Raw genomic sequence first — 26,892 nt, 5'->3', positions numbered from 1 at the left:
TGCGCAGACCTCACTCGATAGCTCCCAACGACGCACTGGCGTCTGCGGACTGTTTTAACCAGACACACATTCCTCGTGTATAGGCTCTCAGCCGGCAAAACTGGACTCGCCGCGAATACTCGGAGCAAATACAAGCCCTATGTATAAGAGATGTGTATAAGAGACAGGTCTGGCTCTGGCCAGTGGCCACATCCTGAACCACATAGAGTGGCATTAGTTTAAAGCTCATCACTTGTCATATTGTTATTAGCAAAAATAGAAGCACTTTTTAATTGTATCCCATAGATGTGTATAAGAGACAGCTATAGAATTTATCTCCATGTGTTGTCATTGTTCCTTTGCTAACTAGTTCGCTGTTCTGACTTTGAGAACCGTAAATCACGCGCCGTTTACCGCCACTCTGGCATAAAGTCAACCTGGCCAATTTCTAATATTTATCAGAAGGTAGAAAGTCGATGAGTTAACTCAATAAATTTACGACGAAAAGTGGTATTTCAGATTTAAATTCGTGGCCAAGTAGAAATTATTAACGATCTCGAAAAGAGGTAAATATTAGGGAGAATTAGGAAGTCTTAGACTTTATAACAAACCTACAAACCAAGTTTATTCACTAGGGGGGGACCCAAATTGGAATAAAAACTTTGACTGGGTAATGATGGTATTTCAGGACTTATTGCTGCTGCACTTATAGTACTACCGACGCAATTAATTTATTAATTATTATTAATTGAACGAATGCGTAAAAAATCTTTTGTTGGCCTCTGGGGTGCGCCTGAAATTTATAATTGGACTTTAAATGTCACTCATTTTCGTGGCTTCTTCGATTTTTGAAGTTGAACATTAATGACTTACTTGGTAGCACCAACGCAATGATAATCTATTTATACTATTTGAAAAAAATTAATTACAATTCATCAACAATAATATCAGTCTGTGTGACGTGCATAAAATTTTTCGTTATTTCACCGTTTGTTTTATTGATATGCATATCCAGTTGCATTTGTTTATTATAAATTGGACATTTAATTAAAAATTTGCATACATTATAAACCGTTTCTCATCCAGTCACCCTAATTTTATACATAACCATATTATTTGGACATCTGATTCGTATTTTGTGGAAAACCTATTAGACTCCCTAGCAGACTGCCTAATACCTTCGTATTCTTTCCTATTTATGTCCGTAACCAATTCGTGTTTTGATTTCACGTTCTTTAGCTGTGAACATCAATTCCGTCTTCACATTGTATTTTTTTTCTTCATACGTTATCTTATTAATTCACTTCAGTATCGTTTACCTTGCCCGGGCTGTGACCGGCTTCTATATTTTCTTATCAGTTCAATTCAGAATCGTTCACTCTACCCGGGCTGTGCCAGCTCATATATTTTCTTATCAGTTCACTGCAGTATAGTTCACCCTGGCCAGGTGGTGCCCAGCTTCTATTTTGTCTTATCAGTTCACTTCAGTATCGTTCACCCTTGCCAGGTGGTGCCCAGCTCCAATTTTGTCTTATCAGTTCACTTCAGTATCGTTCACCCTGGCCAGGTGGTACCCAGCTCCAATTTTGTCTTATCAGTTAATTTCAGTATCGTTCACCCTAGCCAGGTGGTGCCCAGCTCCTATATTTCCTCATCAGTTCACTTTAGTATCGTTCACCCTGGCCAGGTGGTGCCCAGCTTCTATATTTCCTCATCAGTTCACTCTAGCATCGTTCACTCAGCCCGGCTGGTGTTCGGCTCCTATATTTTCTTATCAGTTCACTTTAGTATCGTTCACCCTGGCCAGGTGGTGCCCAGCTCCTATATTTCCTCATCAGTTCACTTTAGTATCGTTCACCCTGGCCAGGTGGTGCCCAGCTCCTATATTTTATTATCAGTTGACTTCACTATCGTGTTCACCCTGGCCAGGTGGTGCCCGGCAGCGGCAGGGGCTGGCAGTTGGTTACGCTCACACGACGCGCCGACGGCGCAGCGGCAGAACTCCGAGCCAAACAAACGCTGGACTACGAAGACCCTGAGCAGCGTGGTACCTTGAGGTTCCAGGTGCAGGTTACCGACCAGGTCAGAACCTACGCTGAGGATCAGGGCCATACTTTCAAAGAAAGTATAAAGAGATCGTAAGTACGTACTTAAGAGATCGTAAGTTCATCAGCCAATCATTGACGGCCTTTCAAGCAAAATCCACCAATCATAGATAAGAAAATAGAGCGTAAGTACTTACGTTCACTTAGCGAATTTTGAAAGTATGGCCCAGCATTATTGGAATCATTGTGAAGGGACTTGTTTTCGTAAATGGAATACATCATTGACCTGTGCTTGTACCTGTGCGTACATATTATGTATTTACATTATTGTATCACCTAATCAAGGTCACTTACCAAGTTTTGGCGTGCTATGCGTAAATATTATAACCCTCTGTTTCATTGAATACCCATACTCAATTATACTTACTAAATGAGTCACCGTTCGAATTACAATCATTTATTTTTGGGGAAACCTCCTTAAAGATATGCAACCAGCAGTTATTTTTAATTAATAGACATTTTTTCATCATAAGAAGCGTTCTCACATTGGATGAAGGTGACGTCTCATTGTTGTTTCATCCGTCAAGCTCTTTATTTTCATCTCTATTTGATTAACAGCTCACTCTAATGTGATTGCCTGAATTTTAGTCAACTTTTTCTACAAACTTTGCTTTTTCGTTATGAAATATTTATTTCTTGAAATGAAATATACTGCTAAAAACCATATCAATGCCAGGCAAGATTTTACAAAGATCGGTCGGCGAAGCTTGGTAAATTATAATCCTTATCAAATATATAACCTAATTTTTAGTATACATTCATTTTTAGCGCATTTTCTCATTAATGGAAATAATGCACTATTGTGCCCGCCATGTCCGTCCGTCCGTCTGCCCGTCCGCCCGTCCGTCCGTGATTTCACATTTTCGTAGACGAGAAAATGCGCTCTGTGTCACTCACTGCAGTGAGTACTGAGTTATTATATTTTTTAACATTGTCATACGTGATTACATGTGTTGCTTCCTCAAAATCATGACTTTTTTAAACCAGGGAGAAGACAAATGGTACGACAGGTACAGACTTGGCGTGTCGTACGTCAGCCTCAAGGTAAAGAACGTGAACGACAACACGCCCTTGTTCACTGCGGGCGACCGCCAAGCCATAACGCTGCCGGAGGACGCTCCGGTTGGTGGTGTTGTTGCAAGGCTACCGGCCGCGGACGCCGACGCGGTGAGTGCACACAGAGAAACAAGTCAGGCTTTAGAATAGAAGTGTCGGCACTAAAGAAATAGGCCCATGGTCTGTTGCCGATTCTTGAACTTTTCGTAACTTGATTCACAAGGGATCCAGCCTTTGGAACCTGATCTTTCCATAACTGACGATTGATTGAGATAGCTGCTGGACTTATTGCCTGGTCCGTAAAGCCTTTGTCTAAATATCCATGCAATTTTACCCCTGGGGTGGGTCATCCTGACTCAGTTTGGCTCTACGAAAGCTCTTAACAGTGCTACGAGCAGAAAATGTCATTATTTGGACAAGATGTCCTATTCGTTTTTACGAGTGTAGCTTCTCGTACGTGGGAACTAGGGTACTCACTGCAGTGAGTGAGAGAAAAATTATAACTCAGTACTCACTGCAGTGAGTGACAGAGAGCGCATTTTTTCGTCGACGAAAACGTAAAGTCACGGACGGACGAACAGACAGAAGGATGAAGGACATGACGAGCACAATAGCGCCTTTTTTCCATAAATGAGAAAATGCGCTAACAAAAAAGGCTTTGTCTAAATACCCATGCAATTTTTACCCCTTGAGTGGGTCATCCTGACTCAGTTTGGCTCTACGAAAGCTCTTAACAGTGCTACGAGCAGAAAATGTCACTATTTGGACAAGATGCCACATTCGTTTTTACGAGTGTAGCTTCTCGTACGTGGGAACTAGGGTAGTTTAATCCACTATTTTTTGTATTTAATTATTGATGTTCTGTGTTGTTTTTGTGTAAATAACAAATAAAAATAAGTAGGAAAACGTGTTATTTTCATTTGGGTTATCGTGGTTAAACCTTTCATATACGCTGACGATTTATTGTCTAATTTGGGAATATTCCTTCACATGGGGTAACTCTTTCTCAACATATGGGGATCTTTGCTTTCCGTGGTAATTTTTACAGTAGTTATAAGGGGAGACGAAACTGAAAGAATGGGTGAATAGGATACGATTATTGTCTGTAATCTTTTGGCAGAAACACGAGATGCCAGGTAATAAGCATGTAGTATTGTTATACCGATTATTATAGTTTTATTATATAGATTATTTTAGTTTTAAATCTTTAATTCTCGACTTTCTTAAATTTTCGTATTCACTGCTATTTTGCATCTTGATGACAAGCGCTACATAATTTACATGCGCTGCCTAATTTATCACGAAATTTTACTGTTTAAAAAAAATTCTTCTATGTGAAAGATTAATTTAAAAAGTTGTTTTATCGTAGCTATGCAGTGCAGGCTTCACAGCCTCAATTAACTTCTTTTTGGCCCTGTAGATTTTACTTAACGAAACTATCAACTAACCAATAATGGCTAGTAAAATGTAATATATTAATATAATGAATGCAACTTGAACATTTAAATAAAAATTTGTATTTTAAATTTTTTGTTTTTTAAATAGTAAAAATTAGTATTTTTAGATAGTTGGTGAGATCTTTGTTTATTTTACTGCGCAAAATGAATTGAATAAAAAGACATGAATGGAAATCATGTCCCCCGTCTTTGAAGTTATTTGCGAGCATTACGTCTCTGCCACTCACACATGAATGGGGAAATTATTCAACCTTCCACAGTGCCCGGATTCTTAAAGAAAATATTTGTTTTCTGTCAGCTTCTTAGGGTGAAATATTAGTGATATTTTCTTTCATATGAGCTGGAGAAAAGCTTGTAAAAGGAGCGGGATCAAAGAGAGCAAAGGACTTAACATCCTTTGCGGGATGCTAAATGTGTTAATGGGATGAAGTCGTAGAATATGAATACATTTGAAGAAATTAAACTTTGCGTTGGTTGTTTTCCGTGCTGCATTTATCAATAAATTTTTATTTTTTTCATTAAATTTGAGACTTTCACAAAAGGACAATATAACTATGATATTCCTTTCTAAAATGATGTATAAATTTCGAATGGTTAATTGGGGAAGTTCAGTTAAACCAGTTCTTCGGAATGTTATGTCGTGTCATAGACGTGGAATAAATATTTTTAGAGATTGATGTTTTTTTCTATCTCATTTTATCGAGTGTGTTTGTAACAAGTTTTCAATGAATTCATAGTGATTTTATTGGTAGTATACAGTGTGAAAAATTTCAACGATCTTCTCCCACATCGCATGCGCCGTGATGTATTATACTCTGTTAGTTGAACTATGTTAAGAAATATACTCTATCTTAGGTTCAAGCTAAATTAAAATTCCTGCGAAGAAATTGGACTAGAATTGGAGAACGATTGTTTCTTTCACCTGGAAAATCAAATGTATTTCAAAGTAAAGGTTTAACAACAGCCGGAATAGATTCTAAGTAGAAGCAATTATTTCACAATAAACCTGCTTGAAATATCAACAAGAATTGTTTAGAACACAAGCGGCGTCTACGACCAGCCTGATGAAAGTAAAATACGCAACTTCTGTACATTTATTTTCGGAATCCTCAGTAAATTTTTTTCCGTTAAAGTATATCGCAATTTGCAATGAAATCGCTGGCCGATTTTATGGAATCGGCAGACAGTTTGCCGAATCCGTAGAATCAGCATTTCTATACTAAAGGAATCTGGGGTTAGGACAGACAGCCAATTTTTTTTAAATATTTAAAAATAAAGGAACTTGACCGAACCTTTTCTAACTCTAACAGTCGATTTATGTTCTAACTGTAACACTAACGTCTTTTTTTTCTGAATCAGCAACGAAATGCTTATTCTACAGATTCGGCAAACTGGCTGTGGATTCCATACAATCGGCAATTCGGCAATTTCGGCACGACACACATACTTTCACCGCGTATATTCACTCTACTTTTGTTATCTTAAGACATTATTCAAATATTGCTCTGAACTGAAGATCGCTACGGAATATTATATATATTATACGGATCGCATTATTTAAAAATGCTTTATTAATTTCAGTTTCTATTGATGAAGATTCCCAATTCCCATCCTAGTCTTTCTTTCTTCCAGTTTACTCTGGATCTTGAATACGAAAAATGCATTATTTAATTTCTGTTGCTAAAATTTTTGCTTTCCTCTTGCACTACATGTTAAATAATGATTGGCACGTAATGTTAAATAATGCTTTATTAATTTCAGTTTCTATTGATGAAGATTCCCAATTTCCATCCTAGTGTTTCTTTCTTCCAGTTTACTCTGGATCTTGAATACGAAAAATGCATTATTTCATTTCTGTTGCTAAAAATTTTGCTTCCCTCTTGCACTACATGTTAAATAATGATTGGCACGTAATGTTAAATAATGACTGGCAAGGAGCGCCGTAATATATTACTTTGTTTAGGGACCAGAAAATGGAAATGGGATCTGTAGTATTCCTCTTACATCACATGTTAAATAATGACTGGTACGGAGCGCCGTAATATATTACTTTGTTTATGGACCAGAAAGTGGAAATGGGATCTGTAGTATTCCTCTTACATCACATGTTAAATAATGACTGTCACGGAGAGCCGTAATATATTACTTGTTTAGGGACCAGAAAATTAGATCTATAGTATTCCTCTTACATCCCATGTTAAATAATGACTGGCACGGAGCGCCGTAATATATTACTTGTTTAGGGACCAGAAAATGGGATCTGTAGTATTCCTCTTACATCACATGTTAAATAATGACTCACGGAGCGCCGTAATATATTACTTTGTTTAGGGACCAGAGAGTGGGATCAGCTTCAGCATTTCGCTGGAGAGCAACCCGGAGAGTTTGTTCTCCATTGACGGTAACGGCACCGTGTGGCTGGTGCGTAGGCTGGACCGAGAACAAATGGCGCTACATCACCTCGTTGTTCTTGCCACCGACACCGGCATGCCGCCTAGAACTGCCACCGCCGCCCTGAAGGTTAGATTGTAATGTTGAATGATTAGTATTATTTTGTTTGTAAATTTGCTTGAAAACTGATAACTAACACAAGAAAAACTTATTTTTTTTTTCAGAAAATATATTTATATTATATATATATTATTTGATAAGGATTTATAAGGATTGTAATATTTGTATCCTTATATTTGATAAGGATTGTAATGTTGAATGATTAGTAATTTTTTGTGATGCCAATAGAAATTTGCTTGAAGACTGATAACTAACACGAGAAAAACTAATTTTTTTCAGACATTTTACCCCGCGAGAGGAACTCTATCGTGTGTTTAAAAATTCTTTGTAGATGATTTGAAATAAAAAAATTGGATTTAAAAATTCTTCTCCAGATTTGAAAAAATACTTACGACTATCGGCATTAATTTGGGTCACCTGGGATTTCCGGCGCATTTAAATTGCATTCATAATTGTAATTTGGTTAATGACTTCCATAAACCGTTGTCAATAGAATTCGTACGTAAATGCTTGTTTGGTAACGAGGCTTACCGACGTTGGAGGAAAAGCTTATCACCTGCCTTATGAGACGTTCCATGTCGTCATTGCTACTCGTAGCCAAGAGCCAGGTAGCGGTAGTTATTGTTGGTAGACAAAATATTGAAACGCATTTCTGATTTAATATTGGCACTCAGAAACGCGTCGGTCTTTATGATTGCATAGTGCAAATTATGTACTTATAAACGCATTGATCGTATGAAGCATGAGAAAAGTCCCGGTGTAATTACATTCAACAATACCTGCAGTGAATTATAATCAGTAACAAAACTTTCTAAACAATATTTTCCCCAAACTTTACAAATCATGACATCTCAACACCACGCACATATTTCAGCTTTGAAACAAACGTACATTTTAGGTTGCAGTCGGCGATGTGAACGACAACCAGCCATACCTGCTGAGCCCGCGCACCATCCCCATACCCGAACCTGGGCGCTCCGACCCCCATGTGGACACTCGGCGGGTGGCGTTCAACCTGACATTGACGGACCTGGATGACTGGAGCCTAAACAACGGCCCTCCGTTCCGGGTCTTTTGGCGTCGATCGGACGCTCTTCCAGACACACCAGCGCCGCGCAAGCGCATGGAAGTCCAAAGGATCTCTTTCAGTGCCGGTAAGTAATATTTGCCTCGGAATAAAGTATCTGTTGGCGTCGATAGGATACTATTCCTGACACGTCTGCACCGCGCAAGCGCATGGAAGTCCAAAGGATCTCTTTCAGTGCCGGTAAGCATTATTTGCCTTAGATTACAGTATTTTTTATTACTGATCGGACATTTATTTCGACACGCCTGTACCACGCAAGCGCATGGAAGTTCAAAGGATCTCTTTCAGTGCCGGTAAGTAATATTTGCCTCAAATTACAGTATCTTTTGGCGTCGATAGGATACTATTCCTGACACGTCTGCACCGCGCTAGCGCATGGAAGTCCAAAGGATATCTTTCAGTGCCGGTAAGTAATATATTCCTCAGATTTCAGGGTCTTTGGCGTCGATCAGACTCTATTCCTGACACGCCAGCGCCGCGCAAGCGCATGGAAGTCCAAAGGATCTCTTTCAGTGCCGGTAAGTATTATTTGCCTCTTTGGCGTCGATAGGATACTATTCCTGACACGTCTGCACCGCGCAAGCGCATGGAAGTCCAAAGGATCTCTTTCAGTGCCGGTAAGTAATATTTGCCTCGGATTAAAGTATATTTTGGCGTCGATCAGACGCTCTTCCTGACACGCCAGCGCCACGCAAGCGCATGGAAGTCCAAAGGATCTCTTTCAGTGCCGGTAAGTAATATTTGCCTCAGATTACAGTATCATTTGGCGTCGATAGGATACTATTCCTGACACGTCTGAAACGCGCAAGCGCATGAAAGTCCAAAGGATCTCTATTAATGTCGGTAAGTATTTACTGCCTCATACAGTAAACTCATTTATCTGGTTTGGAATCTAATGGTGTGCAAATTACTGTATATTACTCCTGATCTTTGATAATTCAAAGGGTTTGTGCCAAAGGGAAAACTTTTTAAGGGAAATATCATGTTTTTTTTCTCATGAATACATTTTTCTAGGATGACGAGCCCAGGATAAATCTTTAGAATATAAATTTTTTTAAATAATGAATCCTGTTTGCGAGTATCATATTCAAACATTACGAACTACATAGAATCGCTTCCGATTCCTATGGTATCTAAAAATCTTTTATCTCTGATCTCATCTCATAAAATTCCAATCACGATTCTAAACTCATTTCTTTTTTTGAACAAAGATAAAGTTTTTTTGAAACTTCTATTCATGTTGACGCATTTTATGATATACAAACAGCGAGTAAAAGATTATTTTTAATTCTAGATGATGTATGATTTAGATTTCTAAGTTACGCAGTAAATGCGAAGGCGCATTACGAGAAGCTCAGAAAATTTTTTTAAAATATTTACATTTACTTTAATGTTCTATTTCATTTTTTGTGTGCTGTTCTGAGAAACAAAATTCAATACGTCTAATGATTGATATTTATTTCTAAACGATTGATAGTATGCAGCTCGTCTGATTAGGCCTATAGGTTCTATTATTTTTAAATAGGCAAATTTGAATAAACTCTTTCATCTAATATCAATGTATCATAAATATTTCTTTGATAATCTGGAAAATTATCCTTGGGTAAAGTTTTCATCGTGAATTGCATCAATGAAAATTCATGAAGAAATAACCTTAATAGCGTTAAGAAACATGTTTATCTTCAATTACCGTGTATTTAGATGTCAGGTCAGAGTATACAGATGTACCGGAACACAGATGTGTTGATAGATGTCACACATCTGTGTGTTCACACAGATGTGTGAACTCCCATCAAATAAAGTTGTAGTTTGGTCTCATTCGCTCTTCAAAAATGTGAGGATTTCCGTTAATTCCTGACATAAATTCATGGATGTGTAGCTTAAATTTCGGTTTAAACGCTATAAGTCATATTGAAACAGCCCTACCATAATGGATTAAGGCAAAAATCATTTACTGAGAAAGTAAGTGAATGACGAATTTGATATTTGAGATATGATGAATGTAAAACTGTTGCACATTGGCATGTGATTGTTTGTTATTACGAAAATATTCACAATTGAACAAGAACATGAATTATGAATGAACTGTTAGCATTTGTAAAACTCATATCACATGTATTAGAGCATCGTAAATTTATAATCCGATGAACATGAATCATGTGGCTTTGTTTATGTGGCATCATGTTGACGGCCGTGAAAAATAGTGGATGTCAAATACACCTCAGGCTTAGTAGTCCACTATTTAAAAAAGTTAAAAGATTATTGACGCACGTTGATTCGAAGTTAAAATTACATCGAAATTTTGCCAGAATTTAATCCGCATTTCTATTCGAGTGCCGTCGCCGCAAGAATGCAAATTGACTAAGCTGAGACAACATAAAAATCAAGCTGCTACGTCCGAAATAGAGCGTAGTCATGTCATTATTCCGTGTAAATGTTTTCCATTCCACATAGACTGCACTTATTACGAGGAGACAAAAAGTTGATACGACGCTGAAATTTTTACGTATGCTCTATGAAATATTTGAAATGTCAATAACCCATACGTTCACAAACGTGCGTTCTCGTATACCTTGAACTTAATTTTTGGTTTCACTCTGACAAATAATTGTTGACAGGGCTGTCAACACTTACAACCTGGTACACAACCCTGGTACACAACACTTGACAGGGCTGTGTACCAGGGCTCATAATTTTCCTATTCGATTGGAATCAACAAAAACTTCTAAGCCGCAGTTAATTATATAACGTTCGCATCTCTATTAGGTCTTTATTTTCAAGTTTTTCGCTGCAGAGAAGACACCGAGTTGTTACACACAAATACAAATTATAATTTGTATATATTTGTATTGTATACAAATATATACAAATTCTGGTCCACATGACGAATTATTCTTCGGTTAGAAATTATAAGAACTTTTTATATATTTTCGAGGAACACTTTTCAACCTGCAAAATTTTCTTTTTCCTCACGTCGACTTCATAGCGGCGAATGTATTTTATGTTTCGCATTTATAGGGGCAAATGCATTTTATGTTTCGCATTTATAGGGGCGAATGCATTTTATGTTTCGCATTTATAGGGGCGAATGCATTTTATGTTTCGCATTTATAGCGGCGAATGCATTTTGTGTTGCACAGCCCAAACGGTGACGTCAGAAAACGTCGTACACATCCCGACGGTGGCCCGTCTATCGCTGGAAGGTCGCGAGGATGCAGGGAGCGATCTCGCCACGGCCGCCATCATCGTGGCTGATAACGGCAAGCCTCGCATGACGTCCACCATTACCATTACCTTCATCAAGGATCATCATCGAGAGAACAAGTCTAAGAAAAAAATTATCAACGTCTTTAAGATGAAGGTGAGTAACTGAGGCACGAAAATTAATTCACAGTGGACCTTCGTATCGACATATCGTTGGGGATTGGTGCAGTTAAATCATCAGTATACTGTATTGTGATCAATGAGTGTTAGCATCAGGGCTATATTATGTAGCCCCGTTAGAGGTATGGTTGAATTTCACGGACAATATTAAAATTTAATAAATAGTTTATGTGCAATCGGCGAACGTATTATTTTTTCCTTTGCTTTGTGAAAAATGCAGCTGAATTATTACATCTTTCATCTACAGAAGCTAAAAACATATTTTTTGTATAAAAATATTCACAAAATTAGGAAATCCTACTTATATAGCTCAGTTAACAATTTTCATGCGAGTTAGACATCGCAACGCTTTAACTAAAGCCAGGTGCAGTGCTGGCCTTAAGTCGAGCGTTGGATGGCAAGGCCACCAAGGCGCGTTCAAGGATCACTTGGACTCAAGGCTGTTTGATTATATACTTTAAATATGAACTATCCACACAGAGATCCGGTGCAGTGCTGGCCTTAGGTCGAGTGCAGGAGCAAAGCCACCAAGGCGCGTTCAAGGATCACTTGGAATCAAGGCTGTTTGATTATATGCTTTAAATATCGACTATCCACACAGAGATCCGGCGCAGTGCTGGCCTTAGGTCGGGTGCAGGATGGACGTGGCCTCCAAGGTCCCTACAAAGAACACTCGTGGCTCAAGGCGCACCCGTTCTTCAAGCTGGATCAGATCTCTGGCGAACTGCATCTCTTGCCCAGCGCACGGGCTAGGAAGTCAGTCACGTTATTAAGAATAGAATTGTCATATGTTTTTATTGATATTAAACTTGCTGCTCATTTAATAATATGAAACAAAACCTATGTGTATATAGATGTTGAAAGGAATTTCTATTACTTAATTATTCAATTTGATTTCCCTTTGAAGATAATAATTTATGAACTTGAAGAATAGTTACTAAAAACTAAACTAAAACATTAAAACTAAACTAAATAAGAGAGAAACCAACAACATCACATTGTAGTTCAAGATAATTCTGGTTATAGAGTTAAGTTAATTCAACGCAATCGACTTTGAACTTGCTCCTAGCTTATTAAAACATTTTGCGCAATTAAAAACACTGCTGTCTTCCAGATTTCTAAACAAAGCGTGGGCAAAATGAAAAATAAATCCCTTGTAATATTTAAATGCTGAGCAATGTTCAGAGCAAACACAGTTCCGGAAACTCGATTGTCATGAAATGGGTCTCTATTCATTGAAGTTAAAAGTTGTAAATTGCAAGCATTGTCCAAATTCAAAATTTAGGACTGCTTGTACAATTCGACATACAGCGTTGAAGGGATATTGCTGATATTGCACCTAGACATAAGAATAAAACGTAAACTTTTCTAAATATCGTTGATGAAAACTTTCTTTTTATCAAAGTAACTTTTCTCAAAATTGATTATGTAATATATACGTAAAAATTTTGTTGGATATTTTAAGTCATAATTAGCAACTGATCCGGTGGAATTTCACCTTGAAATATTTTCGATTCAAGATACCTGTTTATGATGCCATGACTGTGTGGCCTCGAAGTCTAAAATAACTTTTTCTCATGTGCCACAGCTGCTATTAAGTCGGAAGTTTTTTACGCACTGAACAGCTATATTTTCACGCATTTCCATCATTGTCACTGAAAAATGGCATCTCATCTAGGCAATCATATTTTTTCTGTTTTCTTGTTGTGGAAAGATCTATTGAAAAAATATGCATTAAAACTTCTTGAACGGAAATTTTGTTATCGACTGAGTTTTATTCAAGGCAGTTTCAAAAATCTTCAGCGGGATTTCTGCCATATAATATCTAAATATAACTATTACTCAACTCATTTGAACTGTAACAAAATTAACTAATGTAATTACTGTATGAAGGAATTAGACGATTCCAATAATCTATCAAATATGTTCATGTTAGCTGGTAAAGTTGACCTATTTCACAATCTTGAACATTCGTGATCATTCCTTGGTCATAGTGTTGAGCGTTGTACGACATAAAGTTGTGCCCGCTGAAATTAATTATTATCTTCTTTTAATTTCCACTAAGACTTAACAATACTTTACTAAGTACTAAGACTTAACTTAAGACCTAATAATACTCAGTTAACTGACAATGAGAGGTATTCTCAGGTACGACCTGGTCGTATCTTCGACTACTAGCACCGGCACTCAGTCGCTCACCGAACTCGAAGTCAACGTAGAAATGGTGAGATTATTTTATTGCATCGCCCTAAGTAATCTAAATGCCATTAGGTGATAATATTGTTCTATGAAAAAATCGTACAAAGTGATTATTATTAATTTATATAATAATTAATATTCAAAATATGTAGAGTGATCAAAAATGATGGTTACATTTGCGGGTTCATAACTATTATATTATTATTATTATATTTATTATTTTCATATTATTAAAGTTGTGATGTATTGCGCATGTCAGAAAAGGTAATAAAATTGGTTATGTGCAATTGGCGAACGTATTAATGAATTAAATTTCAATGAATTTAATATCAAGACAGCATTGCTACTTTCTCTGTATATAACAAATTTGTTTGCTATTTCGTATATTGGATGGATGGGTTGTTTGTACGTTATTAATTATGATGACGAATGTATTATTTATGATGACGCATTGATGATGATTGTATTATTATAATGCATATATAATTTGAACTGTTAATATTCAATGAATAAAATTACATATTTAACAATATTTAGGTGTCGCACATATCATACTGACATTGGCGTGCCGACACGTTTTACGCGAAACCTTATGACTCGCAGGTAACATTATATTTACATTCCCTTTTTTCATTAATAGAATCATGGCACAACGGTGGAATTATCTGTTCGTGTGAAAATCACACGATGATTTCATAGAAACAATAGCATCATACATCGATGGAGATGGCTAATTATGTGGTCGAAAATATTAATCAATCTTCTATCATTCAAAATCTTTAAGGAATGGAATTCGTTTTTCCGAATTATTTACAAAGTTCCAGTTTATGGGCATCTCTCGTACCAGTATCCATGTGTCAGTGTGTGAGTATTTATTCATGTTGATGGTTTACTTCAGGAACAACTGAAGGAAATAACTGAAATGATTTTACTTGACTTGATACTTGATGCTTGTCACGCACAGTTGACTCCGAGTGTGACAGCAAGGGCTGTGCCGCTGGAGATCGCAGCGTCGTCTACGACGTTGCTCACTCCTGACGAAGTAATTTTACGTTACTTTTCCTTTTTTTGGTTGTTGTTCCGTTTATTGGTAGTTTTTCCGTTTACTGGCCGTTTTCCGTTCATTGGTAGTTTTTCCGTTTATTGGCAGTTATTCAGTTTATTGACAATTTTTCTGTTTATTGACAATTTTTCCGTTTATTGGTGATTTTTCCGTTTATTGGTAATTTTTTCGTTTATTGGCAGTCTTTTCATTTATTGGCAGTTTTTCCGTTTACTGGCAGTTTGTACGTTTGTTGGCAATTTTTTCCGCTTATTGGCAACTTTCCGTTTATTGGAAATTTTTCCGTTTATCGGCAGTTTTTCCGTTTATTGGAAATTTCTCCTTTATTGCCAGTTTTTCCGTTTATTTTCAATTTTCCGTTTATTGACAGTTATTCCGTTTATTGGCAATTTTTCCGTTCAAATGCAGTTTTCCCGTTTATTTAAAAATTTCCATTAATTGAAAATTTTGATGTTATGTGTTCCTTNTTTATTAGCAGTTATTCCGTTTATTGGCAATTTTTTCGTTCAAATGCAGTTTTCCCGTTTATTTAAAAATTTCCATTAATTGAAAATTTTGATGTTATGTGTTCCTTATTGGTAACCTGACAGCTTGATTTGTTTATTAATTATTATAGGTGAGTCAAAATAATATATCGCAAATCAATTTTTCAAGTAAATGTTTTATTTATTAATAATATTTTTTTAATAATAGATAAATAGGTGAGAATATGTTGCGTGAAATGCCATCAAATTTTGGTAAGATATATTATAATTTTACTAAATTATGAAATTAGGCCTGTATTACCCTTACATTTCGCTCGGACATAAAACACTTATCAGCGGAACTACAGTTTATGATGGGGTATCGTTTACTAGTTTTTTTGTTGTTAAATCTTGTCTTTGAGAACCCAAAGCAACGTCTTCGGTTTTCGCTAATCAGCTAGAAAAGGAAAGTAAATAATAAGCATACTTTCAAATAATTCAGTCACGTGTGTGCTACAATATCTATACACAACTGTTTATTTGGGTGATGCATAAGAATGAATTCAGGTAAAATCGTTAATCTGTCAAGGATTAGTTTATTATTGAAATTTTTATCTCATATCTAAGACTCAATTCTACAAATATTATTCAACTTATCACTATATTTTGATTGTTTTCACACTGTTTTATCACTATAAATTTCAATTATTGCCTTTTACCCATCATTTTCATTCTTTGAAAATTTCCCTGACAGTCTGGCGACTCGCACGTCTCGCGTTTACTGAAACTCATGTCTGGCCACGCGGCGACCGCTGCCGACGTTAGGTTGGCCACGGCCGGGTCAGAGCAGGACGGCGCCGGGCCGAGCGCTGACATGCAAGTGATCTCCGTGTCAGATCTGCTCAAAACCGAGGACGCCCCGCCGGCGGCCAGAATATGGGTGGCCTCCAGTACAGAGGCTGACGCGTTAGAACTCCTATTCAAACGACGTGCTAAAGAGGTGGTGCATTTCTTCCATGATGTTTTAGGAGAAATTGAGTTAAATGAGTTGTAGTGCATAGTTATATATGATTTAATCGTTGAAATTTATGCATGCGAACATTGACCGAGATTTGCGTAATCTTGCGCAAATAAATAAGTAATGAGTAAGAAGATATACGGTTTATTGTTTTCTTGTTATCGAAAAGCATTTGCCCATAACAAATATCAAACGACTTAGCATAACTTTTTTCATATTAAAACTCCGCTCTTCAGAGATTACCATACTTCTCTTTGAACATTGGACAAGATCAATAATTATTGACAGCGGTTTCTTTCATCTTGTTCCATGATACCATCTTTACCGCTAATCTTTAACACAATTCAATATTTTATTCTTAGATCGAAAATGTGCTCGGGTTTAGCTTGCTGGGCGTTGGCACGTCTATGCTGGGCACGTGTTCCAGAGAGCCTGAGAGCTGCTCATGCTGTTGTCGGGACAAAATATCAATGAGCGGCAACTTTTCCACGGTTCAAACATCGTCGTTAACGCACGTCGGTCCTGAACTAACACTTGAGATGGTATGCGGATGCACAACATCTCGCATACACGGAAATTTATCCAAAGAAGTTGAAATAACGGATCCTTTGGTAGTGCACAGTAGTGGTTTCGAAAATCTTGCACCGTCAGCGCACGCTGTCCTCAGTGCTGAGGCCAACGTTTGCACAAATAATTTCTGTATGAACGGTGGACGCTGTTTGGTGAGCGACGATAACAAGCCAAGGTACTAATATATGGCATCCCTCATATATTTTTTTCAAGCCTATAATCATTCTACCAGTTCTCTCATCCTTAACCTTTAGCTAAACCTTGACGCACAAATCTACAGAATGTACATCGATACTGTGATAATACTCGTATCTTCCTTCGAATAGCATTATAACATTTGAAATTCAAATTAAATACACGTGTTTAGATGCCTTAATATTTTGGCAGGTGCATTTGTCCTCCCGGAACGGAAGGCCCGCACTGCAAAGTGACCACAAGACAGTTCCATGAAACGTTCCGAACTTCTTCCTCGATGTCCGGGTCCTGGTGCTGGTTGCCGCCTTTACCTTCATGTACCCGACTCCACATCAGTCTTTACCTGCTCACCAACAAGCGCAATGGATTATTCCTGTACTCAGGCAACGAGCAGTTTAATCTTTACCAGCCTTACATCGCTCTGCAGCTCGTCAACGGGATGCCTCAAGCCATGGTTCGCACATCAATCACTGGCCCTACAACAACACTCACTCTCAACGCCCCGGTCGCCGACGATCAGTGGCATCGCATCGACTTTCTTTGGGTGGACAAGGTGTTCAGATCCATTTTTTTCATAAATAATTTCAATTATACCTAAATTAACACAATTTCATTTGGTTGACTTGCTATAATTGGTTCATGTTCATTTCAAACTTTAAACTGACTCCGATATCTTTATTGAGTGATTTGCTGTATTCGGAAATTTAATTATTTAGAGCAACTCAGTTCAGTCACAGTTATTACTACTATGCAGTTATATAGAAAAAAGGAATTCACTAAGGTATCCATTATCTTGCAATTTACAAATTATACATAACCTTGCAACAGCAATGTGCTGCTTTTCATGTGTTGTACAGTCATCTTGAGGATAGTTAATTTAACTGATGTGTATAATACGTGGGTAAATTTTCTTTGCTGAGTGAACAAGTCTATGACGTTCAACTTTTTTCTACTTATTTAACATACTATCAGTGATATATTTCTTTGTTATGCGATGGACAGACTCTACTCTTCTACGTGGACCAATGCAGTTTGGGGAACCTGAATCCTTTTTCATACTCGCTCCCCTCATCCCGACCGGGGCCGCTGTCCCCTGATCACACTGCGAACCTGAACAGGTGTCGACAATCTGCCCGACTACAATCTAGCTTCAGAAAATCTGTTCTCAATTTCCCCTTGCAGCTCGGATCCAGAGACATAATTTTTAGAAACGATGCAAATCTTACGCAAACACACGAGACTTTCACCGGATGCATCTCCACGGTCCGCGTCAACAACAAGGTGACAACTGAAGTTTTGCGCTCTTGTATTGTTCAACCCCTCGCTTTAGATAAAATTTCAAAATTTATTATAAAATCGCTTTGTTGACGAATAAAAACATTTTTACTTACAGTAGTTGCACAGCGATGTTTTCCTTATGATTTTATATGATGTGTTTGTAAATTAGTTGGTATCGTGATACATCATACTGGATTTGAAACTGTTTAATGCTGTTTCCGCTGTGTAATATAAAATATCTAATGCATCTACTATTCTGATATGCATTTGAAGCAGAATATATCTGTTCAAATATTCCAATAGTGAAATTCTGGAAAATTTTGTAAAGAATTCTTTTCGAAGTTTCTAGGCTGATTGTACGACTGTCATCTTAGCTTTTGTAAATAAATACTCAATGTTACTGATATACACGAAGTCGGCATTGAAGTTAAAATGGAAGATTGGCAGTTAACTAGCGTAAGACAGACGTTGAACAATCGTAGCTCACATTGGAAGAAAGGGAGGAGTGCCTTCTCTGCGCCTAACAATAATGAAACAATAACACATTCAAGTAAACTTTTAGGTAGTCGAATAACTCAATATAAACGCGATTGTAATACCATTATAAAATATCTGCCGCATCATGCCTGGAAATAGCTTGTCAGAAATACAGCTGAGCTTCAAAAAGTCGCTGGAAACTCAGGTGTTCTCGATACTTGGGTTAGGCTGGATAACTTGGTTTCCATGTGTATCAGAATATACGATAGCATCGTTAGACATGAGTATCTTTAAGTAGAATAATTCGGTAAGAAAAAATTACATGAACATTTACATTACATTACATGTCCATTGAACTTCGTTTCTCATAGTGACTTTACTAATATTGACAAGAATTATTAAATTGTGGTCAATTTTAATACTACGATGTTCAATCCAAAGTATACTCCGTTCAGGTAATTAATAACATCTCTTTATATTAGAGTGGTTACATGTATATTAGGATGAAACTATAAATTCGTGAACTCTTCATAGATTTTCACGGACACTAGAACTGCTAGAATTCGATGCAGAGCACAACTCTCGCATGCGCACCCATTTTGCTCAATATGCTAAAGGTTTAAGTTTTTCGAAGCAAACTTTTGCAAGGTCTGCATTCGCTGTGTTTGCATATTTCTGCCTAACTTTGTCCATCGCGTTCACTTTTCCGCCGGAAATTATTTAGAGGGTATAGCTCCAGCCTTACTTTATTCGGCGTTCATATTAGCAGCGTCGTGTTATTCCGTTCCTCAGCTCGCACGGTCGCTTTTTTTACTTCAGCAAAGCAGTTTGCAAGTTTGATTCGTCAATTCTTCGCACTTTGCAAGCTCTAATGATGAAGTAAACATAGTTTTGTACGCTTGATTCGTAAAGTTCACACAAATTGTAAATTCGTTTCATGAAATCCAGTCAGCATGCAAGCTACAATCATGAATTCCATACAGCATGCAAGCTCCAATCATGAATTCTTACAGCATGCAAGCTCCAATCATGAATTCCATACAGCATGCAATTTCCAATCATGAATTCCATACAGCATGCAGGCTCCAATCATGAATTCCATACGGCATGCAAGCGCCAATCAGGAGTCAACACAGATTGCAAGCTCGATTCATAAAGCTCACAGAGATTTCGATATTAATTCGTCAAGTTCACAGAGATTGCGATATCGATTCGTCAAGTTCACAGAGATTGCGATATCGATTCGTCAATTTAGTAAGTTAACACAGTATATAAGCTTGATTAGTAGTGTCCACACAGCAAACAAGATTGTTTAATCAAGTCCACGCAACTTCGTCAAGTTCACAGCTTGTAAAAATTGCGATATCGTTTCGTCAATGCAGTAAGTCCACACAGTACATAAGCTTGATCAGTCCTCGTTTAATCAAGTCCACACAGTCTGCAAGCACGATTCATCCATCAAGTCCACTAAATCTTGAGTCTCGCTGTGGGGCTAATAGCCTCTCTGAAGAAGTTCGGCTGAAGAATATTAGTGCTATGAGTTAATTTAGGAAAAGTGATCAAACTTCAAATTGCCTCATCAAGCTTCCAGGTGCTTGGAAAATTATTCCTTGATTTATGTGAGCCTGTCTCCAGATCATGAACTTGTGAGGATGATTAATTTTTGAAAAAAATTTGAAATGATTCGAAGATCGGTTAGCTGCTCAAGTTAAAAACCGCTAAAATGTCTGCATAATTATAATATCGTGCTTTCGTAGTAGAAAATAATGGTGCCTCAACTTTTATTACGTACTTTTCATGATTTTTGTTTTCAATTCATGTAAGCTTTAATTAAATTCATTCCCCATTGTTGTTCCTAATGTAGTAATTAATCATAATGACATTATGAGTCATGATCATAAATACTTATACATTTAACGCTGCAGTCTGGTACGAAAATTTGTCTCTGATGTCCATTATGCTTAATTTTGATTTCTATCGCCTATTTGTAGTCGTCCGATATTCTTGAAAATATTTGTTCTTTTGTTCTTTGATTTTGGCAGCTTTGCACCTTGTAAATCACATGATAGGAACAGTAAATTAAAAAAAAGTTTGATCCGGATGATAATTATTTTTCACTTGCCCCGATGATTTATCTTTTCCTCCCATCATCGCGGGCAGCTACAAGACCTGGGAGCGTCTGTCGTGGGTGAAGGCAGTCGTCAAGGTTGCGGCCGACATCGCTGCTTATTACCAAACTAGGTAACTTGGCGGGCTTTTTTCCTTGTAAATTTGCGCCATAAAGATGATTCTAAATGTTTCCGTAAGGGTTTATTACCAAACTTCGCTTGTCCTTCTAATTCCAGGTAACTAGGCAGGCTTTTTAGCGCATTTTCTCATTTATGTAAAAAATGCACTAGTGTGCTCGCCATGTCTGTCTGTCCGTCCGTCAGTCCGTCCGTGACTTCACGTTTTCGTCGACAAGAAAATGCGCTCTCTGTCACTCACTGAAGTGAGTGACAAAATGTTTCCGTATGGATCTAGACGTATAATGGCGAACAAAACGTAATAATTTTTGTTCTCCGAGTGATCATAGAGTGAATACATTATAGGATTGTTTACATAAATTACAAAGAAAGCATACAATTCTTTCAGCGAGAGGATATGTCATTAGAAGTTGATGGCCATTTTAAGGAAATTTAAATTAGTTGATTGAGATCGGTTACTATATATCGAAATAATGTCGTAACCGAAATGTGCGCCTGGCTACTTCACGGAAGAAACGTTCAGATACTGTGATGTACAACCTAGAATGTTGTACAAATATCTATCTAAATTGTGATAAGAAACGCATTATAAATATTTTAAGGACTATTTATATAATGTATAGATAGATTAGAAATCACATGATTGTATGCTTACTGGCTGAGCACATTATCCAAATTATATGCACCCATTGAAATTGAACTGAAATACGCTCAAATAAAATTTATGCTCAAGTTACATGTCATGGAATTCAAAATTCAACACGCAATTGTTTACTATTTTAAAGTTATGGGATCAGATTCGACAATAACGTTTATACAAAAATTATGCCTATTTTTAATCTATTAATTTAGTTTCATGCAATGCATCGCAATCGACAATGGAATGTTGTTATGTATTTAAATATCATAATTATTGCCAGATGTGTGGGCTCGGATGAACGCCGTTCATGTGTTTGCAACGCTGGTTTTGAAGTCGACTCCAATGTAATGTTGTTATGTATTTAAATATCATAATTGTTGCCAGATGTGTGGGCTCGGATGAACGCCGTTCATGCGTTTGCAACGCTGGTTTTGAAGTCGACTCCAATGTAATGTTGTTATGTATTTAAATATCATAATTATTGCCAGATGTGTGGGCTCGGATGAACGCCGTTCATGTGTTTGCAACGCTGGTTTTGAAGGACTTCGATGCAAGCAGAAAACAGTTCCTGCAATGCTCGCTGAAAACAGCTTCGCTCATATCGCTCTATCGTTCTCGCCTCAACTTTACTCTAATGTCATACAGTTCAGGTAAGATATTTATATTTCCGTGAGTCACACTGAGAAGTATCATCACTTTCTTGGCAGGTTAAGGAAAATAAAGTTTTAATTCTATTCTTTATTTTCACCTCGTACACTGATCAAGCTAATTAATGATGGACACCTTATAAGTTATTTCAACTTTGCGCGCGACCGTATTTCTAGCTTTTGTTAAAACGAAGAGACTCGTGACTGGTTTAGGTATGAGGTATATTTTTTCCTGGGGAAATTCATGATTTGATTAATATTCTTTCACAAGTTCTGGTAAAGGATGCATATATTTAATGGATTCACCTTTAAACACATACTAAAAGTTACAAGATTTTCAGGAGCAGGCTTGTTTGATCTAATATACAACATTTTCTATTATTAATTTTATGTATTCATGCATTCATATTCTCAGTTCTAGAAATTTCAAGACATTATTATACGAAAAGTTTTTAATTTTCTTCACATTTTTAATTCAGACTAGAGACTTCTTTTTCGAACACGTAATGCAGGTGTTGTGAATTTTCTGATGGCGATGGCTTGTTCTTTGACGAGCTCGATGGTTTTTTCTGAGCTGGACAGATAATATTCCTTCGCATCTACAGTATTTCTCGTGCAAAAATATAAAAATGTCTACTTTTATATTAAATGATGACGTGTAACAATACTGACAGCGTCAAACAATACTGACAGATCATAATTTGTGGAATTATATTTTTTCGACGAGATCTGACGACCGCTGCATAAGTGATGATTGAAGTGCGTATCTTTTAAGACCTTTTTATTGATGCGAAGCTCTTCGGAGCCACAGATTATTTATAAATTCTAAATTGAATATAATGGGCTCTGGAAATCCCAGTAGCCAGTCATGAATGCTTCGCGTTCATTTTACTTTGCGGGAATAGTTTTTTTTTCATGTTTTTTTGCATCATACAGAGTTAGATAAATGTATTTTTCCTGGTTTCCATGCACTTTTTCATCAGAATCCGTACTCGGGAATCTTTCGGTCAATTTCAGGTGCAGAGCAAAATGACCTACACTGTATGTACACTATAAGATAACAAGTTTTACTGCATTATACTCTATGTGATAATTAACTTAGAGAGTGAGACCTAGCTCCAGAATAGTGACACGTTCCCACGAAAGGAAGGGGAGCCTGTGCAAGGTTCCCCCATTTAATTGTATTTCCATTGGATTCGTGCAATTATTCACCAGAATCCGCACAAGGGAATCTTTCGGTCAATTTCAGGGGCAAAGCAAAATGTCCTAAACTGTATGGTACACTATATATAAGATACACTGTTAGAAAAAACGCTGAAAAAACAGTCCCACTGGCATTCTAGTGGCCGGTCGCCCCGTAAAAATAAACTGTTTCGCCATTCTTATCAGACGTTTTACGGATTTTTAGTGTTAAATTAGAATAAAAACGGCGACACGGTGTTTCTTTTCACGTGCCGACCGGCCACTGAAACGCCGGTAATACCGTTAACGGTAATTTTTCTAACAGTGTAACTAGTTTTACTGTTTTATACTCTATATAATAAATACATTTCCCTGGATTCGTGCATTTATTCACCAGAATCCGCACAAGGGAGTCGTCCGGTCAATTTAAGGGGCAGATCAAAATGACCTACACTGTATGTTACACTATAAGATAACTAGTTTTACTGCATTATACTCTATGTGATAATTACATTTCCCTGGATTCATGCATTTATTCACCAGGATCCGCACAAGGGAGTCGTCCGGTCAATTTAAGGGGCAGATCAAAATGACCTACACTGTATGTTACACTGTAAGATAACTAGTTTTACTGCATTATACTCTATGTGATAATTATATTTCCCTGGATTCATGCACTTATTCACCAGGATCCGAACAAGGGAGTCGTCCGGTCTAATCGTGCTGCTGAGTTCGCAGCATCGGCTGTCGTTCGTGGCGGTGTTGCTGGAAGAGGGCCGCGCTTGCCTTAAGTTCTCTGACCCTCCGAACTCTCCCCTCAGCCTCTGCCTCAGAGATGCCCTCAACGACGGTACCTGGCATTCCGTGACGGCTTCAAGGTAACGAGTTTGTAGTAATTTTTGTCTGAGTTTACTTACATCATATGAGGCATAAAAAGTTTTCCCTTATGGCCGTATGCATGGTAACGGGTTTGTAATAAATTTTTGTTCTGCGTTGAGTTACATATTTCTGAAAATTTCCAACGCATAGGTAATGTTCGTTCGGTTTTATGCGAGAAAATTATACTTACAAAAATTGTACATGTATTCTTTCTATTCGTCTAAGACTCAATTTATGATTGAATTTTTATATTAAAAACTTAGTATAGAATTACATGAGGTCAGAATGCTTTAAATTATTATTTCTTTAATGAAGCAGTACTTTTCCATGTCATGTTTCAAACTAATTTAGGATATTTCATCATTCATGCCCCCTTCACGGCACTCAACACCGATTAATTTCTTTAATATTATTATATAGCAATAATCTCCCAGCGTGTCTGGAAGACTTAATTAAGACTAGACGGTCACGCCTTGCCCTTACCGCCGTATCATTCATGTCTCCTTAACAGCATTTAACACCTATTAATTCCTTTAATATTATTATATAACATTAATCCCGCAGCGTGTCTGGACGACTTAAGGCTAGACGGCCACGCCTTGCCCTTACCGCCGTATCATTCATGTCTCCTTCACGGCATTTAAGGAATGGCTTGGAATGGCTTAACACCTATTAATTCCTTTAATATTATTATATCACAATAATCTCGCAGCATGTCTGGACGACTTAAGGCTAGACGGTCACGCCTTGCCTCTACCGCCGTACTACAAGTTCACCAAGTGGGGCGCTCTCACGTACGAACAAGGCTTCCACGAAGGCTGCGACGCTCCCGACGCCTGCGTTAACTTCACCTGCACCAGACCTCTCGTCTGCAAGGATACGTGGAGAGGAGGATATTGTGGGTGAGATCTTTTAATTGAATATTAAGTATAATTTTAAATATTTGATTTCAGGATTGGCAATGAGAAGTTGTTTTAAAATGGTTTTTGGTCAATTTAAGTTAACGGAATTTGTTTACCATCGAGGACTGAGTGTAGTAATCTAGTAATAAAGAATGAGTATATAGAGGAATACTAATTTTTATTCTGATGTCATATTGGATAATTTAATTACAAGAAATAATTGCCATATGGCATTCATCTAAATATGTATAAAAATTAATTTGTTTGTTATTTGAAGGCTCTTGACTCAGTGGCACTCAGGAATGAGTAACGTAGAAATTGATTAGGATCTGATGAATTGCATGATCCTATTCAACAACTCAGAATTTTGCTGATTGCAGAGCTTTGCTGATCGCAGAGCTTCCGGAAACTTACCCGACATGAATAAATTTGTGATCAATGCGGATACCAAACTTAATTTAGGCAGAGATTTAAGAATATAAACACTACACAAGCTTATTCTATTGTACTTAATTATGCTTATCATTTTCCCCTTATCATTAATATGCTTATCATTCTGTAAGTTGTCCTGACGGCCGTTCGATGTCCCCTGACCGGACGACGTGTGAAGATATCAACGAGTGTGTCTGGCGTCCGTGTTTCAACGGAGGATCTTGTGTCAACACAGCGCCAGGTGAACCACAGTGAAAACTATTTGTATTAATTAATTATAAATTCATTCATGCTCTTATTCATCATTCATCTGCGTTGATGAACAAAAGCACGCGATGAAGGATTAATATATTTGTGTTGATGAATAAAAGCACGCGTTGAAGGATTAATATATCTGTGTTGATGAATAAAAGTACGCGATGAAGGATTAATATATCTGTGTTGATGAATAAAAGTACGCGTTGAAGGATTAATATATTTGTGTTGATGAATAAAAGCACGCGTTGAAGGATTAATATATCTGTGTTGATGAATAAAAGTACGCGATGAAGGATTAATATATCTGTGTTGATGAATAAAAGTACGCGTTGAAGGATTAATATATTTGTGTTGATGAATAAAAGCACGCGTTGAAGGATTAATATATCTGTGTTGATGAATAAAAGTACGCGATGAAGGANTTGTGTTGCTGTCTCTTATACACATCTACTTCGCTCCAGTTTCGTCAATAATCCAGATATTATTTGCAGAGAATTCGTACCTAATCGTGATTTCAGCCAACACCATAAAAACTCATCAACTTTTGGCTCATTGGTGTTGACTGAAATCAACTTTTGGCAAGGCAAGAGTCAATATCTCGATAAGGGATAAGGGATCGAATAATAACTTGAAGGGATCGAATAATAACTCGATAAGTGATCGAATAATAACTTGGATCGATGTCGATCCAAGAAGTTGCAATTGTTGTCGTAACACAATTGATTTTTACCACTTAATTTTCGTCTTTATTTTTTGTTTATAGGTTATGCATTAAGAATTAATTATAACCCATAATTTGTTTCACCACCGTATTTTTCGCCGTCATTCTTGACGCTAAGACTGAAACAATTAAAATTTATAAC

The 26,892-nt window shown here is 37.2% G+C and overlaps 1 protein-coding gene across 1 annotated transcript in view; it reads left to right on the top strand.

Moving 5' to 3' along the window:
* The window catches only part of LOC125178582 (putative neural-cadherin 2), a gene marked incomplete at its 3' end in the record, with an annotated part of 30,861 nt that extends 4,849 nt beyond the window's left edge, over positions 1-26,012 (top strand). The window contains exons 3-23 of the mRNA XM_047882692.1: positions 1,909-2,061; positions 3,072-3,251; positions 6,929-7,117; positions 7,602-7,716; positions 8,014-8,262; positions 8,516-8,601; positions 8,746-8,812; positions 11,336-11,556; positions 12,181-12,335; positions 13,728-13,803; positions 14,677-14,820; positions 16,060-16,305; positions 16,686-17,068; positions 17,281-17,641; positions 18,091-18,369; positions 20,479-20,489; positions 21,004-21,084; positions 22,218-22,379; positions 24,248-24,436; positions 25,169-25,339; positions 25,903-26,012. Coding sequence (XP_047738648.1) covers positions 1,909-2,061; positions 3,072-3,251; positions 6,929-7,117; positions 7,602-7,716; positions 8,014-8,262; positions 8,516-8,601; positions 8,746-8,812; positions 11,336-11,556; positions 12,181-12,335; positions 13,728-13,803; positions 14,677-14,820; positions 16,060-16,305; positions 16,686-17,068; positions 17,281-17,641; positions 18,091-18,369; positions 20,479-20,489; positions 21,004-21,084; positions 22,218-22,379; positions 24,248-24,436; positions 25,169-25,339; positions 25,903-26,012 — 3,628 coding nt within the window. The remainder of the gene's footprint in view (positions 1-1,908; positions 2,062-3,071; positions 3,252-6,928; positions 7,118-7,601; positions 7,717-8,013; positions 8,263-8,515; positions 8,602-8,745; positions 8,813-11,335; positions 11,557-12,180; positions 12,336-13,727; positions 13,804-14,676; positions 14,821-16,059; positions 16,306-16,685; positions 17,069-17,280; positions 17,642-18,090; positions 18,370-20,478; positions 20,490-21,003; positions 21,085-22,217; positions 22,380-24,247; positions 24,437-25,168; positions 25,340-25,902) is intronic.
* Between the last annotated feature and the right edge of the window lie 880 nt (positions 26,013-26,892).

This window comes from Hyalella azteca, unplaced genomic scaffold (genome assembly GCF_000764305.2).
Source record: "Hyalella azteca isolate HAZT.00-mixed unplaced genomic scaffold, Hazt_2.0.2 contig11085, whole genome shotgun sequence".
Lineage (NCBI taxonomy): Eukaryota > Metazoa > Arthropoda > Malacostraca > Amphipoda > Hyalellidae > Hyalella > Hyalella azteca.
The sequence above is the reverse complement of the archived record's forward strand: the minus strand, read 5'-3'. Positions and strand labels throughout refer to the sequence as shown.